General features: G+C 41.8%; 1 protein-coding gene across 2 annotated transcripts in view; it reads left to right on the top strand.

Annotated features, from left to right (window-relative positions):
- Positions 1–24,844, top strand: part of LOC126297598 (structural maintenance of chromosomes protein 4-like) — a 242,578-nt gene that overhangs the window by 187,879 nt on the left and 29,855 nt on the right. For both annotated transcript variants that reach the window (XM_049988578.1, XM_049988579.1), the window contains exon 16: positions 4,450–4,594. In XM_049988578.1, coding sequence (XP_049844535.1) covers positions 4,450–4,594 — 145 coding nt within the window. The remainder of the gene's footprint in view (positions 1–4,449; positions 4,595–24,844) is intronic.

The following is a 24,844-nucleotide window of genomic DNA, read 5'->3' as shown; positions in this document are numbered from 1 at the left end:
CTTATGCTGCCCACGTTTGTAGCTTGCCAGGGCATCCCAACTACCGTCTCCTGTTCCCGCACTCGATCGTCCATCTTCCAGACAGGCGGCCCCGGTCAGGGTGTACGATCGCGGTTCGCATCCGGGCTCTACTGTGTGGGATTGAGTTTTTTCCTCTCCCGCCTGTTTCCCGGGCCAATCTCCGTCTGCCCCCTTGGTGTGTGCGCCGACCATGCATTCGGCTGGATTTGGCACAGGGTCCGAAAGACTCGGTCCCTCCTCCGGCCCTCCGCCGCCGCTTTCTTTCTCTCCTTGCCGAGTTTCCCGGATCTGCCATGGCCTATACCGACGGTTCGATGGTCTCTGATCGCACTGGTTACGCTCTTACTCTAGAGGATCCTTGTGAGCAACGGTCGCTGGCACCCGGGAACAGTGTATACACTGCCGAGTTGGTTGCCATCTATCGCGCCCTAGAGTATATCCGCTCCCGCTCAGGTGAGTCCTTTGTCATTTGTAGTGACTCCCTGAGTGGTTTACAAGCTCTTGACCAGTGCTTTCCTCGTTCCCGTCTGGTGATGGCCATCCACGAGTCGCTCCATGCTCTTGCCCGTTGCGGCCGCTCCGTGGTCTTTGTTTGGACCCCAGGTCATGTCGGCATCCCGGGCAATGAGCGGTTTGACACGCTGGCTAAACAGGCAGTGAGTTCACCGGCTCTGGAATTCGGCCTTATGGAGTGTGATCTCGTGTCTCTTTTGCGCCAGAAAGTGCTTGGTGCCTGGGGTGACGAGTGGCGCACCCTGCCCACGCCCAACAAACTTCGGGCGGTGAAGGAGACGACCGGTGTGTGGCGCTCCTCCATGCGGGCCTCTCGGAAGGACTCTGTCGCCCTCTGCCGGCTGTGCGTTGGCCACACGTGGCTGACGCACGGCCATTTGTTGCGCCGGGAGGACCCACCGCTATGTCGCTGCGGGGCAGCTCTGACGGTGGTCCACATTTTGGTGGACTGCCCGCTTTTAACAGGACTCAGGCAGACGTTTGCGCTGCCTGCTACCCTCCCTGCCCTTTTATGTGATGACGTTGCTATGGCGGACCTCGTGTTGAGTTTTATTCGGGCAGGGGGTTTTTATCGTATGATTTGAGTGTTTGTCCTTTTCTTTCCTGTATTGACTTGGGCCTTTAGCCTGTGGTTTTAAACTGTGGGTTTTAATGTCATTTGGTGGTTGGCTTTTCCTTATTTTCATGGTCGGCCAATCACCTTCACACTCGGTGTGATTTTAGTTCCGTTTGTCTGGTCTTTGTCTGTCTTTCTTGTATTGTGTCGTCCCTTGTCTCAGTTCTCCGTTTTTAATGACTGACAGTTTTTATTTTGTGTGATTTTATCGTGGAACAAGGGACCGATGACCTTAGCAGTCTGGTCCCTTCAATCCCACATCCAACCAATCTCCTCCTCCTCCTCCTCCTCCTCCTTCTCCTTCTCCTCCTCCTCCTCCTCCTCGCCTCCTCCTCCTTGCCCACTCCTCCTCCTTCTTCTTCTTCTCACTCCTCCTCCTTGCCTCCTCCTCCTCCTCCTCCTCCTCCTCCTCGCCTCCTCCTCGTCGTTGCCTCCTCCTCCTTGCCTCCTCCTCGTCGTTGCCTCCTTCAGTTTTATTTATTTATTTATTTATTTATTTATTCCCTGTCGTTCACATTTTATTGCTGCAGTATTATTCCGCAGTAGTCAGATACAGTAATATCCTTTGTTAGAAGATTACTTTTTACCAGTCAGTTACAAAAATTTAACTGAAAGCTGAAACAATGGAAAAATATTCCGGAATTCTAAAAAGTTCTCAGGTTTTCCCTGTTTTCTCACAGATCAAAAAATATCTGGATATTCTGGTGGTTCCAGGTCGTATACACCCTGTTCCACCGTGCAATAAGTATTGTGGACTGTTGGTTATAATTGTGATAAATGTAATCACTACCCTTTTCTGTCATCTCAAATTTAAATCAATGAAGAAATACTGTACGAAGTAGAATAAATTTTTGTGTAGAATGTGCCTCATGTTTTTTTGTGGCATTTTCATTTTCAATGGCTGTATTGTATGTGAAATGGTATTGAAGTTCTACAAATTGTTTTGTGCATTTTCAAGTTCCCCATTCTGTTAAGAAGGAAAACATAAATTAATGTAAACTATGTCTCTAAGTTTTGATAAAATTTGTGTAACAAAACTTGGACAGGTGTTGTGCTGTAGAGTATAAAGGGCTGGACAACATCTTTGAAGTACAATTTGGAGGAGAAATAATCTATTTTACTTGTGAGTTGCCAAGGAAGCTCCTTAAAATAAACTGCACGGTGTTAAAATAAAGCTCCAGGATAGATTGCTTCTTATCATAAAGATGACATTTTAAGTTGTAGACACGCACAATAAGACAATTTCAGCCACATCCTTCATCGGAAAAAGAAAGAGAGGAACATACACCATTCATTCACACAAGCAAGCACACTTACACAAACAACTGCCAACCCCAGCAGCTCGGTCCAGAATGCAACATGCAACTGTCACATAGAATAGAAGCAGCAGTGTGGAGGGGCAGAGAAGGGATAGAAGTGTACAAGTGGGGAAGGGGGAGTGCTGTCTGGTGGAGTGTGCAGGGACTACACTGCGAACAGGCAAAGTGTTGGGAGGCTGTGGGGTAGGAAAGTGGAGAAAACAGGGTGAAAAAGGAGACGAATGGGGAAATATGGTTGCGTGTGTTGACAGAGGGTGGGAGATAAGAATAGGGGTGCCGTAATGGGTGGAGGGGATGGAAACTGTTGGACGGAGGGTGTGGGAACAGTATGTTACCGTACATTGAGGCAGATATAATTTCGGGAGCGGAGAATGTGTTGTAAGAATAATTCGCACTTGTGCAGTGTGCAGCTCAGAAAAACTGGTGGTGGAGGGAAGGTTCCAGATGGGTTGGGTAGTGAAGCAGCCATTAAAATCAAGCATGTTAAGCTGCTGTTCTACCACAAGGTGGTCTGCTTCGCCCTTGGTCCCAGTTTGGCAGTGGCCATTCATCCTGGGAGACAGCTGGTTGGCAGTAATACCAATATAAAGAGCTCGGCAATAATTGCAGCAGAGCTGGTGTATAAAATGGTTGCTTTCACAAGTGGCCCAGCCTTTGATGGGGCAGGACGGGGTGGACGGACGGGCGGGGCATGTCTTCCACAGAAATATGATCCTTGTGGCAAGCGGTTGGGATTGGGAGGCAGTACATTTTAAGATTCGAACATTCTGGAACAGGAAACTTTTGAATATCAGTAACATTTGAAATATGTAATTTTTGGAAAAAGTAAAACATTTATTGAAAAGATGAGAACAAGGGCTTTCGAATGAGCTATAAGAATAAGCAGAATAATCACCTCACTCTGTTTCTCCACGACTCTGCTTAATCCCCAATGACTACGCCTTCAGTCGTCACTCTTGCCTGAGCTCATTTATACAGGACAGCTGGCATAGAAAACGCTACAGTGGAGTTGGTGTATGACTTGCATTTTGTCGTAGGATGTACTGTGAGATTGTCTTGCATCTGGGTCTTTGATACAGATACTAAAGTGGTAAACGTGGAAGTGAGTGTGGCATAGGAATGGATCTCTTTTGGTGAAGATATCTTTGAGGAATGAGATGGGTTTTGGGGAGCTTCCCTCTTTTCATGGTGATAAGAGGTAGCATAAGCTATGGTAGATTATTTGGTATACAACTCTTTCAATGGTGATAAGAGGTAGCATAAGCTGTGGTAGATTATTTGGTATACAATCTAAGGTGATATCAGAGTAAGAAGTTGGTTAGAGAATATGGATTGTTAACTCGGTTGCTGTTTCTTAACCCATGTAATCCGGTTCACCTGTCGCCACCACACGTGTAAAATTTCATGCTTTAAGACATTCTTCTGGCATCACATCTGCTGCCCCCACCTGCACTTCCTCCCCCCTGAGTTTCAATTAGCTTCCTACTCCTCACTAATTCACTCCCATTTCCCCACAAATTCAATCTGCATTTCATCCTCATCATTCAGGCGGTCTCCTAGAGACTGTTCTGCTCCCTTCCTCCCCAACCATCACTCTATATCACAGTGTGCAATATGCAACTACCCACGCTTTGCAGATTGGTAAACTGGCTCTTTGTTGTGCCAGCTCCTCATATTTACACCCGTTTCCCTTGCCATACCTTCCTCTCATAGCTCCAGGCCACTCACCTCTCAATCCTTCTTTTCGAACCTAACCCCATAGATTGCTGTGCAAGTCACAAATATCTTAGTCTCTCGTGAATTAATGTGAAGAATATCAGGTTACCATTTTTTATGTATTGTATTTATTTTGGCCGAATAAAAGATTAGTGCACCTTGTACATAATGAACCTGCAAGAAGTTAAAATTAATTTTGTCCTATTTACAGATACTGTGTTTGAGTTGGTTCATCAAAATAGTTATGTTCTTTTTTTTCACCAGGAATGCTGAGAAAAGTAAGAAGAAAATAGAAGAGATGGAAAAGGAGGTTAAAGAAGCAGAGAAAATAATAAGTGTATGTCGAGAAAAGAAGACTCGCCTTGAGGACCTAGCAAAAGAAGTGTTGGTCAAGATGAATGATGTAATTGTAAGTAATTTTGACATGTTTGGGCTCCTAAATATCTCTAATATAGGCAATGCATACATACTGAGACATCTGTGTGTGTACTGTTTATTCTTAAATTGATTTGTGAGTTTGCTCATGTACTATCAATTGGGGTGAACATGACAGAAAAGTTGAAAAACATAACTACACGTTGGTGATGGAAATTTAGTTATTATATTTACTATTCAAAAGTTCTTAATTCATGTCAGTGGCTAAATGTATCATATTCTGAACAAAGATTCCAAGCGGGAAAGCGCCGGCAGACAGGCACAATGAACAAAAACACACACACACACACACACACACACACACACACACACACACACAGAATTACTAGCTTTCGCAACCGATGGTTGCTTCTTCAGGAAAGAGGGAAGGAGAGGGAAAGACGAAAGATGTGGGTTTTAAGGGAGAGGGTAAGGAGTCATTCCAATCCCGGGAGCGGAAAGACTTCCCTTAGGGGGAAAAAAGGACAGGTGTAAAATGGGAAAATAATACATAACCTTTCTTACGTGTTATTCCTGTTAGTTGTTCATTTCTAATCAGGTAGTCTGACTTTATGGATTTTTCTAATAATTATAACAATGCTGATCATTCGCAGTCCTGGTCAACCACACAAACAGCAATTGGCATTCCCCCGTTCAGCTTTATTCCACTCAGCTCATATAGCCCTGTCCCCTTTTGTCTGCAGGAAAGATTATTTCTAGGTGCAATGGGGATTCCCTGGCAGAGACAACATATACACTGTGCATACATTCAAAAATCAAGTTAAGATTCATTCAGAAATACACTTGGAATGTGTTCAAAAAACCAACAGGGATGCGTTTCAAAATCGTATGAATAATTGATCGACCGACGTGTGCGGGATTTTTTCCTCAAGAATATGAATTTGGTGTCCCCCCACCCCCCACAACTCCGAAATTGCTGCCCAGGGCAGATACCCCAGTTTGCCCCCACTCGCTAGATCGGGGCCTGTTGCGCATGCGTGAATCTGGCAGCTTACGCGCGCCAGTAAAATTTAGCATCTGGCTGCTTGCTCCTATTGCTTATGCAGCTAACTGCCACACTTCTTTTGCTAAAAGTGGGAGAAGGTTCTATTCATACGCAACTCAACTGCATATGCGCATGAGCTCACTCGCAACTGTTAAAGTGAATCTATGGTAAACAGTTGTGATATAAGGCTCATTGGAGGCAATTTGTTGTTATGAAGCATTGCATAGTATTCAGAAAGCGTTTGACACATTTTGCTGTTGCCAGATGCTTGTATGAGCGCTGAGTTTTGTTGCTGTATATGGCGCATTTCCTTGGCAACTTAAGTTTTATTTATTTATTTATATTTTCCCTGTCGTTCACATTTTATTGCTGCAGTATTATTCCGCAGTAGTCAGATACAGTAATATCCTTTGTTAGAAGATTACTTTTTACCAGTCAGTTACAAAAATTTAACTGAAAACTGAAACAATGGAAAAATATTCCGGAATTCTAAAAAGTTCTCAGGTTTTCCCTGTTTTCTCACAGATCAAAAAATATCTGGATATTCTGGTGGTTCCAGGTCGTATACACCCTGTTCCACCGTGCAATAAGTATTGTGGACTGTTGGTTATAATTGTGATAAATGTAATCACTACCCTTTTCTGTCATCTCAAATTTAAATCAATGAAGAAATACTGTACGAAGTAGAATAAATTTTTGTGTAGAATGTGCCTCATGTTTTTTTGTGGCATTTTCATTTTCAATGGCTGTATTGTATGTGAAATGGTATTGAAGTTCTACAAATTGTTTTGTGCATTTTCAAGTTCCCCATTCTGTTAAGAAGGAAAACATAAATTAATGTAAACTATGTCTCTAAGTTTTGATAAAATTTGTGTAACAAAACTTGGACAGGTGTTGTGCTGTAGAGTATAAAGGGCTGGACAACATCTTTGTAGTACAATTTGGAGGAGAAATAATCTATTTTACTTGTGAGAAACTATTAGGATTTGATTTTAGGCTGGCAAGATAATTTACATAGTAACAATTTCAATCTTAGCTACATTCTTATGGGATATGGGAGCAGGTTGTGGACATGGAGCAAATATAGAATGGCGATTGCTTGTTGTAGTAAGGTAGAAGTGACAGTTGGAAGGTGGCATCACATGGTCTTGTTAAAGGTCAGATGTGCTCCATGCTTATCGTCTTTCACACATATATATTTTTGGCCCACTTCTGGAAGTTCTGGCACTGCTGCTTATACACTTGAGAAAGACTGTGTGTAATTCTTGGCAGCCAGTAAGTAGTGATGACTCTAAAGAGGGAGAATTTTATTCCAGTGGATGTGGTGTGGAAAACAGATTACTTCCTAGTGTACAGACCATCTAACTGAGAAGAATTGTGAGGGTCCTAACTTGAAGCCCTGCTACTACATTCTTTTATGCCTGATCCATTATAAATGCACTATGTGATCAAAAGTATCCGGACACTCCCTAAAATATATGTTGTTCATGTTAAGTGCATTGTGCTGCCACCTACTGCCAGGTACTCCATATCGGCGACCTCAGTAGTCATTAGACATCAGGAGAAAGCAGAATGAGGTGCTCCGCAGAACTGGAGGACTTCAAACGTGGTCAAGTTATTGGGTGTCACTTCTGTTGTACATCTATACGTGATATTTCTACACTCCTAAACATCCCTAGGTCCACTGTTTCCGATATGATAGTGAAGTGGAAATGTGAAGGGACATGTACAGCAGAAAAGCATACAGGCCGATCTCGTTTATTGACTGACAGAAACTGCCAACTGTTGAACTGAATGTGTAATAGGCAGATTGAACAGTGGAAAAGCATTGTGTGGAGTGACGAACCACAGTATACAATGTGGTGATCCGATGGCAGGGTGTGGTATGGCAAATGCCTGGTGAACATTATCTGTCAGCGTTGGGTATCGCCAACAGCAAAATTTGGAGGCGGTGGTGTTATTATGTGGTCATGGTTTTTCATGAAGGGTGCTTTCACCCCTTGTTGCTTCGCATGATACTATCACAACACAGGCCTACACTGATGTTTTAAGCACCTTCTTGTCCCCACTGTTGAAGAATAATTCGGGGATGGTGATTGCATCTTTCAACACGATCGAACACCTATTCATAGTGGACAGCCTGTGGGAGGGGGGGGGGGGGGGGTGGGGGGGGGGGGGAGAGTGGTTACACGACAGTAACATCCCTGTAATGTGCTGGCCTGCACAGAGTCCTGACTTGAATCTATAGAATCCCTTTGGGATGTTTTGGGAATACCAACTTCGTGCCAGCCCTCACTGGCTGACATTGATCTCTCTCATCAGTGCAGCACTCTGTGAAGAATGGGTTGCCATTCCCCAAGAAACCTTCCAGTACCTGGTTGAACATATGCCTGCGAGAGTATAAGCTGTCATCAAGGCTAAGGGTGTGCCACACCATATGGAATTCCAGCATTACCAATGGAGGGCGCCACAAACTTGTAAGTTGTTTTCAGCCAGGTGTCCAGATAGTTTTGATCACATAGTGCATTTCCACAACTACTTAAACTTGCAGGACAAGATATCTAAACAATTCTGTGGCACAGAATTTCTACGTTATCCAACCCAAGACACCCCCCCTTCCCCCCACTCCCTCCAACCAGACTACTTACACCCTTAATTAAACATTGCTCATACGTCTATCTCTCTCTGAAATGACTCTGCTCAAGGTTATTCCACCAGCACTTGTGACTTTCTTAACTCAAAACATAAAATGAAAGCATCTCTCTATAATATCCTTCCCAAACCACACTGTCTTACCTATTACCATCCTAACCTTCAAAATATCTTTGTCAAACATTTTTATCAGGCTACCATCACTAACTGAAAATACTTATCTCCCTGTAAATCATATTCCGTTCACTCACTTACGACCAAAAACTCGTATTCAATGTGCCCCACTTCCATTCGCACCCCCTCCCCTCCTCCTTTATATACTTAGTGTGTGACACATATCAAGCTCTCACAACACACTCCATTTCAAAATATAATATTTAACAAATACTGACACACATTCTTTGTGTTCTCATTTACTACCAGAAACATGTTTGCATGATGTCTTATTGTGCTGGGATTGGCTAATAGAATCATAGAAAGCAAGCACCATTTTGATTTGGTAGTGTGCAGTTAATGCCGTATTTGGAAGCTTCCATATTTATTCTTGGGTATTATTAAAATATACAGTTCAATTGATGTACTGCATTAAAGGTCTCCTATAAACATATCAATTTGTAAAAGTTTGTGCAATGGTTTTGGGAAATTTGGTGTTGGCAGATCAAAATATTGTGTGTATTGTAATTTGAAGTTGCTCAATTGTGGATTCATTATTATGGCAAAAGGAATTTTCGGTGATGATAATGAACACATGTTGAAAATCATGAAGAGACTAATAGAGGGTGTATACGACCCGCGAGATCTGGGAAAAGCCATGGAATTTTTTAGAATGTAGAGAACTTTTAGGTTTTGTTTTAGTTTTCAGTTAAATTTTTGTAATTTTGGCTGGTAAGAAACAATACTCCAACAAAGGATATTACTGTATCCCACTACTGCAGAATAATATTGCGGCAATAAAACATGAACGAGAGAAAGAAAAATGAAAATAAAACTTAAGTTGCAAAGGAAATGCACCATACACAACAACAAAACACAGTGCTTGTACAAGCATCTGTCAACAGCAAAATGTCACAGGCTTTAGGAAGACCGTGCAATGCTTCAAAACAACAAATAACCTCGATGAGCGTGATGTCACAACTGTTTACATTAAACGGTTTAAATGGCTCTAAGCACTATGGGACTTAACATATGAGGTCATCAGTCCCCTGGACTAAAACTATGTATGCCTGAAGCAGGATTCGAACCTGCGACGGTAGCAGCCGCGTGGTTCTGGACTTGAAATGCCTAGAACCACTCGGCCACAGTGGCCGGCTTACATTAGGTTCATTTGAGCAGTTGCAAGCGGGCTCATGTGCATGTGCAGTTGAGTTACACATGTGCAGTACCTTCTCCCATTTGTGGCTACAGAGGTGTGGCTGTTAGCTGTGTAATCAGTAGCAGCAGTATGCTACCCAGGAAAACTTCTAGTGGCGCGCGCGAGCTGGCAGTTTCAGTGGGGGCAAACCAGAGTACCTGCCTCGTTCGACAAGAATTCATATTCTTGAGAAAAAGCCTTGTTTCATAAAGGGCCTAGTATATAGCGCACGTTGGTCTATCGGTTATTCATCTGATTTTGAAACGCGTCACAGTTGGTTTTTGAACATTTGTGAACATATTCTAAATTTATTTCTGAATGGATCATAAGTTGATTTTTTAATGCACGTATAGTGTATGTCATGTGTCTGCCAGGGGAATCCTGTTGCATCTAGAAATAAAATTTCCTGCAGACAGGAGGAGAGGGGGGGGGGGGGGGGGGGGGCAATACGAGCTGAGCGGAATAAAGCCGAATTGGTGAATGTCAATCGCTGTTTGTTTAGGTGATTGATTGGTTTTGCGGATGATCAGCGTTGTTATAATTAGCAGCAAAATCCATAGATTCAGACTACCAGAATGGAAATAAACAACTAACAGGAATAACAAGTAAGAAAGATTACATATAATGTTCTCGGTGTATCCAAGAAAATGAAAGTTTGATAGAAAATTTTTGACCAGACCTCTACACTAGTAATGGCGAGTTGTACGGATGCCAGTAGCATCCGCCTAAGTTCTGTTCTGGGAGTAGTGTGGAAAACGCGTTGTACGAACACGTAATAACAGCTTACTGGAGAATAACTGTGGGATAACTATGCAGTTGATTGCGGCAGAGTTAGTGAAATTAACTGCAGAATTAGTTTTGAGACTGGCAGGAACAGTTACAGAATTAGTGATGACAAGATTGTTAGAACGAGGAAGGAGAAGAAACGGGGCCATCACACAAATTATGGAAGAACATGACGATTCCAAATTTTTATAAACATTTTGTACTACTACTTTTCGATCTCATGCTTGAGAAGCTGGAGTATATGAATGAAATGTGAAACTATTTCATAACATTAAGCTTTTTGCTTGTAGTAGGCCTAATAGGCATTTGATATTGGTACTTAATGAATTTTATTCTGTTATGTTGAAAAAGGTGACCATTTGTGGCATAAGTCTGTTTATTTGGTATGTATTAGAATTGCTGCAATATTAGACAGACCTATTTCGTTTTATCTAGCAGACAGTGACAAAATACATGTAACCAGATCGAGATACACATATCAGTCTTGGGGTACTGTTTGTATTAACAGCTTTTTCTGTATTAGACGACAACATTTCTTTTTTTTTTTCGTATGGCAAAACATTTTATGGGGTAACAGATCCTTTCGCGGAAAGGAAAGGACACCATGTAAAGCCGTAGCAAGGTTGGAGAGAGAAAAATGCCAGGACTTACGGATTGAAGAAATGTGTATGTCTTGCTTGTCATTTGTCCTCGTATTTAATTTTGTGTTGCCCAAAAAAACTAATTATCTAATGAACAATAAAAAGTGCAAATTTTCTGAAGAGTTATTGTTCTCTGGGTTACAAATAATCCCATCCAATGTTAATTGTGAGGGGTGGTGTTGTTGGCTCTGTTTTTGAGGGGGGGGGGGGGGGGGGCTAAATGGCAGACTGAGCAGGAGAGACACCACAGGACATTTTAATTGCCATTGTCCTGAATATAGTCTGATGGCATCCATTACCAAATGTTATAGCTTTGAATTCAACAGAGCGAAATACAGTGACGTGCGATAGAAGAACGCTGTGTGAAGAGGTGTGGCACTGCACTTTGGTGCACTAAAGACAAAATAATGTCCCTTACATTTCCTCTAACTTATGTTTTGTATATCAGACACTGCAAAAAAGATGTGCGCTACAAAATGAACATATTTTTGAAAAGCAGATTTTTCCAAATTTTTGGCGTCCTACCTCAAACACCCAATGGAGGAAGGGGGCGGGGGCACTATTTAATATTGTCATAGTTAGGAAATATCGTAAATCCACGGCTGATGTGCAGAGCAGTCAGAGTTGTAGTGGGAAAGTGGTTAGTGTCTCTCTACATGACCCGTGTTTATGTTCAGTGAGTTTGCTGTTTCCTCTCAGTTTAATGCTCTCACGTCAAATGAAAACAAAACCTATTTCTGTGGCCTGGAGCTATAAAGTGAATTAAAATACAGTCACATAATAACGAAAGGCTAAAATGTGTTGTTCATTGCAGATTTTATTTCATTTCCACCTTTGACAGTCAAGCATTAATTGCCTTGCAAAAGAAGTTTGGCTTTTATTAATTTCTTCCGCTGAGGCAGTCAATTTGTTTGAAAGGAAGTGTTTGATTGTGTTTAATTCCACACTATTGGCTAGTTTCAACTGTTTGTTGCATTTCAAGTGCACATTTTATTCTTCTTGGACATATGGCTTTATGCCATAATAAAGAATCAAACATGAGATAATACTGGTTCTCCAAGAAAATTTACATCAGAATCTGGACGTACTAATGTGGACTGTAAGCCAAATTACGCATTTTAGTGTGGTTCACGAAATTCCGATGCTCTTGGACTATCCTCTGATGTATGCTCTTGGACTATCCTCTGATGTATGCTCTTGGACTATCCTCTGATGTATGCTCTTGGACTATCCTCTGATGTATGCTCTTGGACTATCCTCTGATGTATGCTCTTGGACTATCCTCTGATGTATGCTCTTGGACTATCCTCTGATGTATGCTCTTGGACTATCCTCTGATGTATGCTCTTGGACTATCCTCTGATGTATGCTCTTGGACTATCCTCTGATGTATGCTCTTGGACTATCCTCTGATGTATGCTCTTGGACTATCCTCTGATGTATGCTCTTGGACTATCCTCTGATGTATGCTCTTGGACTATCCTCTGATGTATGCTCTTGGACTATCCTCTGATGTATGCTCTTGGACTATCCTCTGATGTATGCTCTTGGACTATCCTCTGATGTATGCTCTTGGACTATCCTCTGATGTATGCTCTTGGACTATCCTCTGATGTATGCTCTTGGACTATCCTCTGATGTATGCTCTTGGACTATCCTCTGATGTATGCTCTTGGACTATCCTCTGATGTATGCTCTTGGACTATCCTCTGATGTATGCTCTTGGACTATCCTCTGATGTATGCTCTTGGACTATCCTCTGATGTATGCTCTTGGACTATCCTCTGATGTATGCTCTTGGACTATCCTCTGATGTATGCTCTTGGACTATCCTCTGATGTATGCTCTTGGACTATCCTCTGATGTATGCTCTTGGACTATCCTCTGATGTATGCTCTTGGACTATCCTCTGATGTATGCTCTTGGACTATCCTCTGATGTATGCTCTTGGACTATCCTCTGATGTATGCTCTTGGACTATCCTCTGATGTATGCTCTTGGACTATCCTCTGATGTATGCTCTTGGACTATCCTCTGATGTATGCTCTTGGACTATCCTCTGATGTATGCTCTTGGACTATCCTCTGATGTATGCTCTTGGACTATCCTCTGATGTATGCTCTTGGACTATCCTCTGATGTATGCTCTTGGACTATCCTCTGATGTATGCTCTTGGACTATCCTCTGATGTATGCTCTTGGACTATCCTCTGATGTATGCTCTTCTAATGTTTTACACATACAGGCTTCCTGCGCCATCATACCTTTGCGAGCGCGGTGACACCTGTTACCTGGCACTCTCTGGCAACTTCTGAAACGAACCTGTTTCTAACAGGCTGCAGGAAAATATTGTGAATGATTGTTTGAAAAGCATTACTTTGAAAGTAAATTTCCTTTTATGAAAGCTGAACTATGTGCAAGAGTGTACAATGAATTTCTTAAATTGCAGAGCGTTTGCCTCCCATTTAAAAGTCAACTCTTTGAGGATGACCATTCAGAAAAATTTCAAGCCCAGATCATTAGAGATTTACGTCGTTATTCAAAATTTACTGTCGCATTGGTGTGATGTATCTTAAAGTGTAACACGCGCAAAAAAGATAAATATTATATGTGTAAGCTTTGCTTCTCTTGCAGCATATTAATCTGAGAGATGAATATTATATAAGAAAGTTGTGATTTTTTTGTAGCAACACTATGTATATTAATGTAAACCATTAACTTTTCCAATTTGTGTATACGTGCTATTTAGCAGTGGTATTGCTACTGGTTGACATCGTGTGTCTTATGCTCTGAATATCTGCTGTCATCGGCTGGCGAGATCACATGACATGATCTATGAGTGGCTTACAAAAGTGTATCCAGTTAAGATTTCAATGCATCATAAAGTAACCTGTGGTGTTCAAATTTATACTTTCGTAATACGAAAATATGAAGAGTACATGTTGCTACACATCAAAGATTTTTCCAAAACCACACAGACACACACACAGACACACACACACACACACACACACACACACACACACACACACACACACACACACACACACAGACACACACACACACACACAGACACACACACACAGACACACACACACACACACACACACACACACACAGACACAGACACAGACACACACACAGACACACACACACAGACACACACACACAGACACACACACACAGACACACAGACACAGACACAGACACACAGACACAGACACACAGACACAGACACACAGACACAGACACACAGACACAGACACACAGACACACACACAGACACAGACACACACACAGACACACAGACACAGACACACAGACACAGACACACACAGACCTGCAACACAAATTAAATGTCTAATATCCATTGTGTGCTCTGTAATTTTGTGATGGAGGCTAACCATGTTCAGGATAAACTGCAGGTGTCTTATACATACCATGGACTGTTTATTACTTTGTGAGTATTTCATTGATAGTGCGTTCTATGAGAGTAAAATTCTTTCTCTCGACATGATTTGTTTTCATATCACTGTAACAACCAATTCTATCTGGCAGTAGTTGTTATTCGGTCATTATACAACTCATAACAACACTGTTAATGTCGAGTTTGTCCCAACTTTTGTAGTAAATTTCGCAGTGTCCAGGTGTGCATGTTGTATTTTTCCACCTCTTATTGCCTCATTTAAGCATAATTCATTAGCAGCTGATATTTTTCTGCTGTAAATCTTATCTTTGTGGTTGATAAGCAATTCAGTTAATGGGAACAGTAATATTTAGAAAGGATTGCAGTACAGTAGACTGTGTAATTTGGAGTTAGTCTTTAGAAAAAGTTAAAACACTTGAGTTCAATTTAACAATAATTTTGACTAATAAAAGCAGAGTTATGAAAGTTGAATTAATAGTTTACTCACCAAAAATTAAGTTAAAAAAATGTTACTGCAGTTGCAATGATATTCAAAATTTTTAATATAGAGAAGCAGAAAGTAACTCCTAGAACTCTTGAGTAAAAATAGTTTATTTCTCTACCTATTTTAATACATTTTATTTTAAAGGCACAAATTTCCCAAAATAAATAAGAAAACCTCAGTTTTACAGATTAACCTGATCTTTTTGTGCTTCAGCGGCCACCTACATGCTGTATCAAGCACACTTTCTGTTATGGGTAAAGCAAGAAATACTGTCGAGACCCTAATGCTGGGGTCATGTTGAGATCAGGGGTTTGAGTTAATGATGATGACTGGTCCAGAGCACACAGTGAGGTGTCAGTGGTACCAGTGGAATCTGTAATAACATTCATTTATGATGCAGTGGATACAGATGTAAAAGTTTCTTCAGAGCTGCAGTCAGCAACCAAGTGCAAGCACACATGCTGCAGAGGAATTATGATTGATGCCTTGCCAGTAACCCATAAGGTTGTTATTGCAGGTCAGTATCGTAGCCACGTGCAGTACTAGCTTTGGTGGCGATGCAAGGAAGATCCTGGCCACCCACATGTTCTGGAGTGACCTAGTGCGGTTCCCACAACGGTGCTCAAAGAGACAACCCGTTGTGTACTCAGGTGGAGACGGGCAATTGTGGTCCAGGATGTTCGTTGCCTTGATGACTAGGTCCTGGTCAACAACCGTGGATCGACAGACTACAGCTGATGCTCGAGAGTTGGAGAGGGAGCTGCATGGATGCTGAGCCAGTAATGGAGTAGGACTGGCTGCTCCCAAGTCTTCTCATCTGCGATGATTAATAGGCAGTGGTGGCGGCAGTAGCATCAGTAGATCAGAGCTGTACCTCTCATTATTGAAGTCAACGAGCAGGTAGCAGACTGCCCATCGTCAGTCAGCGTCTCGTGGATTCACTGGATCGTAATGAACTGTCATTCTGTCTGGTTCTAGTGATATACACAGAAAGGCAGCATGACAGAATGTGTTCTTGAGCTCTGAAAACCCCGCCAATTAAGGGGCAGAGTCAGCTCCTGGTAATCCAGTGATTGTGGGTCGCGAGCTTGGTTCTTTACTGTCCATTTGATTTTTTAGTGGCTCTCGGGCGGTGAAGTTTCCTAGTTCCTTAAAAAGGAGAACAACAGTGCTTGCATTTCTCTGTGTCCCATTGTGTTGTCAATTGCATTGGCAGTAAACTACTTTGACATATTGATTCGCACATCAGCCCAGTACTCGCCTACTCTGTTCAAAGCTAGCCTGGTAGAGTTTTAACAGAATTTTAAACCTGGACAATAAAAGTACTCTGCTGTGCAATAATACACAATTTATTTAAATTCTGAGGATGTACATGTTTGCCACATCTGGAGACAAAGATGGAAACACTTTTTTTCCTTCTTCTTCTTCTTCTTCTTCTTCTGCCGCTGCTGCTTTTGCTTCACCATGATCCTTCGTCCTCAAAACCTGGAACACACAAATTTTTCAAGGTTCAGCAGGCTTCCACATAATCATCAAAATGGAAGAATTTGCCAAATTTCACATTTTACTCTCAGCTAGGCAGAAGGCCTCGGGTGTAATGGAAACGAGAGTTCATTTCTCTGACCTATTGCTATTTTAGTTGCTGTCATAAGGGCTATTCAAAAAGAAGGAACAAGTTTCAAACATTATTGCTTTCAAACTACAAAAGATAGAAACACAGTTCCAATGTTTCTGGAAAGAGAAAAGTTCAAATTTTTATGCATTCAGTGTGAGCACCACGTATTAGGCTACAAATATCAAAAAGGTGACTCATTTCCTGGCACACACAAAGCAGCTGGTCTCTTGTTATCAAATTCACATCTTCAGCCATGTGATGATAGCAGATCTTCAGGAGTGTCAGGCATATGGTTGATAAAAACGCATTCTTTCACTCGTCTCCACAGATAAGTCACAAAATGAGAGGTCTAGAGACCTTGGAGGTCACCAGTGATAAATTTAATCTTCTGCTCCTCCTCTTCCACTCTAGCATCCTGGAATCTTGTCCTTCAGATAACGTCAGATGTGCATAGATCGTGTTTTTATCTCCCCCTATGCCTGCCTCCCTTAAAAGTTGAATTGCATTATTGAAGCTGTGAATTCGATAACAAGTGACCAGCTGCTTTGTGTGTACCAGGAAATGAGTCACTGTCATGATATTTGTAGCACAACACATGGTGCTCGCACTGAATGCATAAAAATTTGAACTTTCTCTTTCCAGGAACTTTGGAACTTGGATTCTATCTTTTTTATTGTGAAAACAATAAATGTTTGAAATTTGTTCCTTCTTTTTGAATAGTCCCGCACGTTGATGAATTTGCATTTCTTGAAACACTTCAAAATTGTTACAGTAACATTATTCCATGATTTATCAGCCATAGTCATTGCTGTTAAAGCTGTAATGCTGGGCCTCTGGCCGTCTTAAGTGCTGTCTGTCCAACATTATCCACAGTTGAAGGGTTATTGTGAATTGCGCAATTGTCTAGAAAAAAGTTTTTGTTTATATTTTTATATCTATCTATCTGTCTGGCTTAAAGTCACTCACGAACGCTATTGAGCCACTCATGAGTAGTTATTATGTGACTCCCTGCCGCCCCTCCCCCCCTTTTTTTTCCCCCTTGAAATGTTTAGACACAGCAAATGATATGACAATACTGAAACATCTAGGAATACCAGTTTTCACTAGAAAAAGAGGTTTTTAATTTTAGGCTTGTCATTGTTCACAGCAAATAACCCTGCCATTTTTTCTTTGCTATGTTTTCCTCCATGACTTTTTTCGTCTTTAATAGTCATTGATCGTAATTAGTCAGTAGGCTTTTCTGTTCGTTTTTCCATGCCGACCACTGTTGTTAATTCTGGCGCTCCCACCACAAATCTTTCTTAATATTGGGCCAGACTAACAAAAAATTACATTTTTCTCTTTAAGCATATAAGCTTACATTTTGTCCTCTAAAATTGACACTTAGTGAGGTGGCTCACTAGTTAGCTCACTGGACTCACTTTCAGGATGATGATGGTTCAGACCCATGTTTGGCCATCCTGATTTAGGTTTTCCATAATTTCACAAGTCACTTCAGGCAAATGCCAGGATTATTCCTTTGAAAGGACTTGGCCAACTTCATTCCCCATCTGTCCCTAATCCGATGGGTCCGATCACCTTGCTGTTTGGCCCTCCTCCCCCAAATTAACCAACCAATCGAACACTGACTAATCTAGTTCAGTAAACGTTCTTAAAGACATGGGAACTCATTTTGCTGGGTTTGCTTCTTCCCTCTGAATGAAGTTTTCAGCAGTCCAATCATTCTGTTTTAGGATTGGTGACAGTGTTAAGTGAAACACAAGCTCTATTTTTTTTTAATTTTTTATAAAAATCATGTTTGATCTTCAGTACATCATTTTAGTTAAAAGCAGTGATTAAATAGGAAATTATTTGTTGCATGTGCAGTAACTTAAAACATTCATTTGTTGTCCGTCTGGTCAACAGGGATCACAAATTTAGCATTGGAGGGCAGCGTGGAGGGTAAAAATCGTAGAGGGCAGATATTGCCATACCTCTCAGTTGTACATGCTGTATATCATACCATTTAGCCTAGTATATCTGAAAACAGATAATATACGCATAGACTTTCCACCTAATGCCACTGGTATAATGGTGTCTCTTCAGATATTGTATAAAACTTAAATGAATAGTTACACAAAGTACAGGCTGTAACTAGCAGTTTGTGCAAAAAGTGTTCAGTGGAACATGCTGTTACAAAGAACTTATGCCAATGGTATACTACAAATACACATAGATGCTACTCACATGTAACAAATGTTTCATATCAATGTTGTAGTGTGTATAGGGTTAGGAACAGTGGATAACTTGGTGGCATTGAAACTAGCAGTGTATATCATCAGTTGTGTTGTTGTCTTCAGTCCTGGACTGCTTTGATGCAGCTCTCCATGCTACTCTATCCTGTGCAAGCTTCTTCATCTCCCAGTACTTACTGCAGCCTACATCCTTCTGAATCTGCTTAGTGTATTCATCTCTTGGTCTCCCTCTACGATTTTTACCCTCCACGCTGCCCTCCAATGCTAAATTTGTGATCCCCTGTTGCCTCAGAAAATGTCCTACCAACCGGTCTCTTCTTCTTGTCAAGTTGTGCCACAAACTCCTCTTCTCCCCAATTCTGTTCAGTGCCTCCTCATTAGTTATGTGATCTACTCATCTAAGTTTCAGCATTCTTCTATAGCACCACATTTCAAAAGCTTCTATTCTCTTCTTGTCCAAACTATTTATCGTCCATGTTTCACTACCATACATGGCTACACTCCATACAAATACTTCCAAAAACGACTTCCTGACACTTAAATCTATACTCGATGTTAACAAATTTCTCTTCTTCAGAAACGCTTTCCTTGCCATTGCCAGTCTACACTTTACATCCTCTCTACTTCAACCATCATCAGTTATTTTGCTCCCCAAATAGCAAAACTCCTTTACTACTTTAAGTGTCTCATTTCCTAATCTAATTCCCTCAGCATCACCCGATTTAATTTGACTACATTCCATTATCCTCATTTTGCTTTTGTTGATGTTCATCTTATATCCTCCTTTCACGACACTGTCCATTCTGTTAAACTGCTCTTCCAAGTCCTTTGCTGTCTCTGACATAATTACAATGTCATCGGCAAACCTCAACGTTTTTATTTCTTCTCCATGGACTTTAATACCTACTCCGAATTTTTCTTTTGTTTCCTTTACTGCTTGCACAATAATCATCAGTTGTAAGAAGATAATAAAATATGTGGAAATATTCATCTTTTGTATGTCATAGCTCTCTTCATATTTTCACATTTGCTAAGGAAAATTAGAGAGAAATTTCGCCTTACGCAGGACAGCACTTATTGTGCGGTCTTTAGTGGATTTTATGTATAATTGTTCCTTATAAATTAATATTTCATAATAATTATCAGAAATACTAATAAATGAAATCTCTTGGAAATGGCACAGAAAGTGCTTAAATATATTTGCTTAAAACAAAACTAATTAAATGGTGTCTCTCATAAGGAGGAATTTCTCTAATTTATATATACTAATATTCCATATCAACATATTAAAACCATCTTAGGATTAAGATATCGTCATAATCATCTGTGCAGTGACACTGTTGTCAACATGGCAACACTAGCGACCTCAAAAGCACTGTGAAAGTTTTGTCGTTGAGCTGGTTCAGAATTGTCAAGGAATTTATTTTGTAACTCTTTGTGCTTATTTATTATCCTGTCAGACTGGTCTCTTGACATGACTCTGAATTTCCACTTTCCAGTACATCCATTAATTTACATGTATGTGCTTTGTGCACAATCTGGGCATTGAATCATTAATGCCGAGTACTTCAGTACTTAGTGTTTTGTTCATATATGTTCGGTCCCCACATCTGTGATCTCCACCTTTTCAAAATTTTTACAGTATATGCAGGCCCTGCAGCAAAGGTCACACAATACCCTGCATGGTAAATGATAGAAAGTTCATGTTGGGAGGAGGAGGAGGGGGGGGGGGGGGGAGGTATGAGGTGGGTGGTATTCTCCTGACTGCAAGGATCGTGCCGTTGATGCTTGAGCTGTCACCAACTCACGCCAAGGAGTAGGTGCCCCTGTTCAGGGGTACTGACTCTAGTCGCTGGCAATCGTGACAGGTGGCATCATTATGGCAGATATTTGATGACATGAAATCGGCAAAGTTCCACTCTATGGCCACTGTGCTCTGCAGAGTCCTTAGGCAGACTGCAATTCAGTGCAGCTCATTAAAACCCCAGGAACTTTCCTCCCTTGGCTACATGGTGGGAGGAAGACAAAACCAAGCAAGTTCCAGACACTTCTGTACTAAGTTTGTAGGAAATATTGCAAACTTATTTGACAAACTCTCTTTCCTAAACAAATTACCTGTAAAATCTTGATTCTTTAAAGAATTGGACTCCCGTGTGTAAAACAGCTTCAGATATGTAATTGCTTTACAAATGAGTTATTATGTTAAATATCTGACTTCAAACATGAAAGTGAGAGAAAAGGTTTGGAAAGGTTTGAAATTGTGCAGAAACTTTGTTGAAAGTTGCCAAGTGCTCTTATTCTCAGATACTGGATGAATATACTCAAAGTATTTGCATGCTGTCAATTGTGCTGCCTCAAGACACACAGTCTCTAACTGTAACACTTGTGTGACTGTGTTAAACTTTGATTCTACCTCTAAATGAGTAGATTGTACCAGGATTTTAAACTTTGAAATTCAGTCAATAATACACAGAATACTGAAAATTAAATTTGTTGCTCCTGGAAGCTGTTAGATGGGCAACCTGCAACTGAAATCAGATTCCATGACAGTCGTTTAGTAGTAGGAATGAAGTAATTCCATCTTGAGACAGCAAGTCCTACACAGTCTTGAGTGTTAATCTCTCGAAAACAACTATGTCGTGTATCTGTTACCATCACACCCCATAATATCAACATGGTACTGGAATTAATTTGTCACTGGGACCTTATACTGCAGGCAGATGAAGAACTATACTAAAACTTTGAGAGGAGAGGAATCAAATTAATTCATTGTGTGTGTCAAGGCCGACTAGACAAGAAAACATTGGCAAATTCACCATAGTCTTAGAGGGAGATTCACCTTCAGTGGTGGTCAGAATCATAGTTCACTGCTGTGGTGTGAAGTCCTATGTGGTGCTTTGAATGCCAGTGCTTCAGGCATACGTCTTCCTCGTGTACACAGGACCGTATTTGAGGCGACCATTTGGCCACTCCACAAAAATTCATCATCTACACCACAACTTGCTGCGTTAACTGTGAGAATGACCGCCCTTCTCAATCCTTGAAGTGTGCTACGCTAATTAAGGAACACACAATCCAGGAGCTGAAATTCACAAATCACCTTTAACATTTTGAAGCTTGGAAAAATACCATTGTTTGTATCCTGTCTTACTGATGCCAACTTCTGTAAGTACAGTGGCAAAGTCATTGACAGTACCTGGCATATTTACATCAGTGTTGATCTCTGGAAGTTGTGCAATTAAACTTGACCCTGGTGCAAACAGGCCTTCACCTCTCGTGGTTCCTGTGGCACCATCTTTGAGTGTTTCTTAATGGCATGGCGTTTTTCTGGATCCTGTCCCTAGAAATAGATACGTCAACAACCAAACACAAGTTGCTGACTGAAAGAACCACAGAGTGTGGATCACAGGGCTGCTGCTCTTCTTCCTCCATTCCTACATCCACAGACCCACAGTGGGTAAGCCTTCATGTGTTTGACTGCCAAAAGTGATGAAAAAAAGAAGGAAATTAGGAAGAAGGCTACTCTGGTGGCACCAAAGGCATTCGATCCCCCTGTGCTCTTGGACGTTTAACCAGTGTGAACTGATATTGTTCCACCACTAGCACCAGTGACAGTGATCTTCCGGCATGGCCTGTTCTTCTGGCCCCCTCACAACTAACTTGGACATCATCAAAATCATGATCCAGTGGAACTGCAGTCGATACTGCTGCCACCTGCCAAAACTAAAACAACTAATTCCCTTTTGCTCTACAATCTGTGTTACTTTCCAAAAAACACAATCCACAGATGACCATTTTCCAAATCTTGGAGGTTACCGTGCTTTACTTTGTAGGAAAGCACTGTCTCCGTAACAGCATCTCTAGGGGTCTGTACATTAGTTCACATTAGCACAGGCGTCATCAGTGAGTAGATTCCTCTCTGTATCTCATAGGAAACAATAGTAATGAATGTGTAAATGAACCCCGTGATGGCCATTTCAAACATTTGTTTACTTCCACGCAGTGCACTTACCTCGAGATGACAACATTAATCCAATAACTCTGCCTGTTTTGTTCATACTTAGGGATTACAGTGCACTTCACCCCCAGTGGGGATGTACCACATCGACCAGTAGATGCCTTCTGATCAACCAGCTTCTTTCCTACCTCGATCTCTATCTGCACAATGAATGCTACTACCTACTTTAGTGTCACCCATGGTACTTATTTACTATTGACCTTACGATCTCTTTCCCTCATACACCTAACTTAAGTGGTCACTACATAATGAACTTGATGGCAGTGACCACATTCTGATCATGTCACTACCCAGTGAACTACGTAACCACACTGTGCTATGTGATGAGGCAACTTCCAGTATTACATCTCTACTGTGTGTCAGACTGTGTCGATGAGTTTGTTTTGGGAGAAATCTGTGACAAGATTATCTGCACTGTTGGAGCTGCTGTCTCCTTTTCTGCAGGTCCACTCTGCCGCCAGATAGTACCGTGGTGGACCAGACATTTCAATGGCTATTTAGGACTGTTACAATGTGCTCCAATGTATAAAGCAACAGACAGCTTATAAGAGGCTCCTTGGTGAGGCTCACTGTCTAACTAAATGTAGTATAATGGTCTGCTTAGAGTGCTAAATCATCTTATGGGAACATATACTTCTTCGTCCAAGGTGTTATTGATTTCCTGTACTCTGGCGGGTTGCCAAAGAGCTACTACTCTCCTGGGTCTCCTCCATCATGGTTGTATACCTACAGACACATTGGTTCTTGTGCAACACCTTGGCTGCCCTTTGTGCTTCTCAATAGGTGTTCTCTTCTCACCCGTCTACCTTTGAAAGTAGCCCCCCCTCCACCCACTCCGGGTCCAGGGGTTAGAATAGGCCTCGAGGTATTCCTGCCTGTCAGAAAAGGGAATGAAAGGAGTTTCACACATTTAGGCCTTTATGTGATGGTCCCCTGTAGGGTTTGACCTCCATTTCTCAAAATTTTCCCAAAGAGCAAGCCAATCGGGGAAGGGCGCCTTACAATGTGCGTCGTGTCCATCGTGCATTGAGATCTTCAGCAAACTTTCTCGTCGTTGCATTGCAGTCGTGATGCCCATCACCCTGGGACATCGGGACTCCAGGCAAAGGCCATCCTGCCAGGTAGCCTTTGCTGCGGCTGGGTGGTGCCCATGGGGAGGCCCCCTGGTCGGTGTAGATGACATGCGATGAATGACATCTGTTGCTGGTGGTGAAAGACCAGCAGTCTCTAAACGATCACGAGCTCAATTTAGCGCACAGAAGTATGACCCCAAATCATTCCCCTCCCTGGTCACACCATGGGATGAATGTTAGGCTAAGGATGGCAGCGGATCTTATTTGCCCTGCTACCTTGTATGTTAGAGAGCTGATGAGGAGTTTCTCATGACGATGAAGCCTCAGTTTTTTGTTAAGCATTTAGAGAACACGTTCGAGGAGGTGGAGGGCTTGTCCAAAATGAGATTAGGGTCAGTCTTCATCGAAACAGCATCCTCTGCCCAGTCACGGAAGTTACTCACTTGTGACAAGCAGATGTTTCTGTAACCATCACACCCTGTAAGAGCTTAAATATGGTCAACGGTATCATATTTCACAGAAACCTTCTTTTACAGTCCAACGATGAGCTGCGCGCCAATTTAGACCGGTGAGGTGTACATTTCATCCAGCATGTCCACCGGGGTCCGAAGGATAATCAGGTTGCCACCAGTGCCTTCATATTGGCCTTCGAGAGTGATACATTGCCCGAGATGGTTAAGGTGATAGTCTACCGGTGTGGTGTAAAGCACTATATTCCTCGCCCGATGCAATGCGTTAAGTGCTGGAAGTTCGGCCATATGTCTTCCCATTGTACTTTCAGCATCACATGTCTAGATGGCGGGTGCCCATTACATCCAAATACTCCATGTGCCCCACCTTTCATCTGTGTCAGCTGTGGAGAGCACCATTCGCCTTGCTCGCCAGACTGCAGGAAAAACATGCAGTGCAGGACCTTGGACAGACTGACCTACACTGAGGCTATGAAAAAATTTGAACGC

The sequence above is a fragment of the Schistocerca gregaria genome, chromosome X (genome assembly GCF_023897955.1).
Source record: "Schistocerca gregaria isolate iqSchGreg1 chromosome X, iqSchGreg1.2, whole genome shotgun sequence".
NCBI classification, from domain to species: Eukaryota; Metazoa; Arthropoda; class Insecta; order Orthoptera; family Acrididae; genus Schistocerca; species Schistocerca gregaria.
The sequence above is the reverse complement of the archived record's forward strand: the minus strand, read 5'-3'. Positions and strand labels throughout refer to the sequence as shown.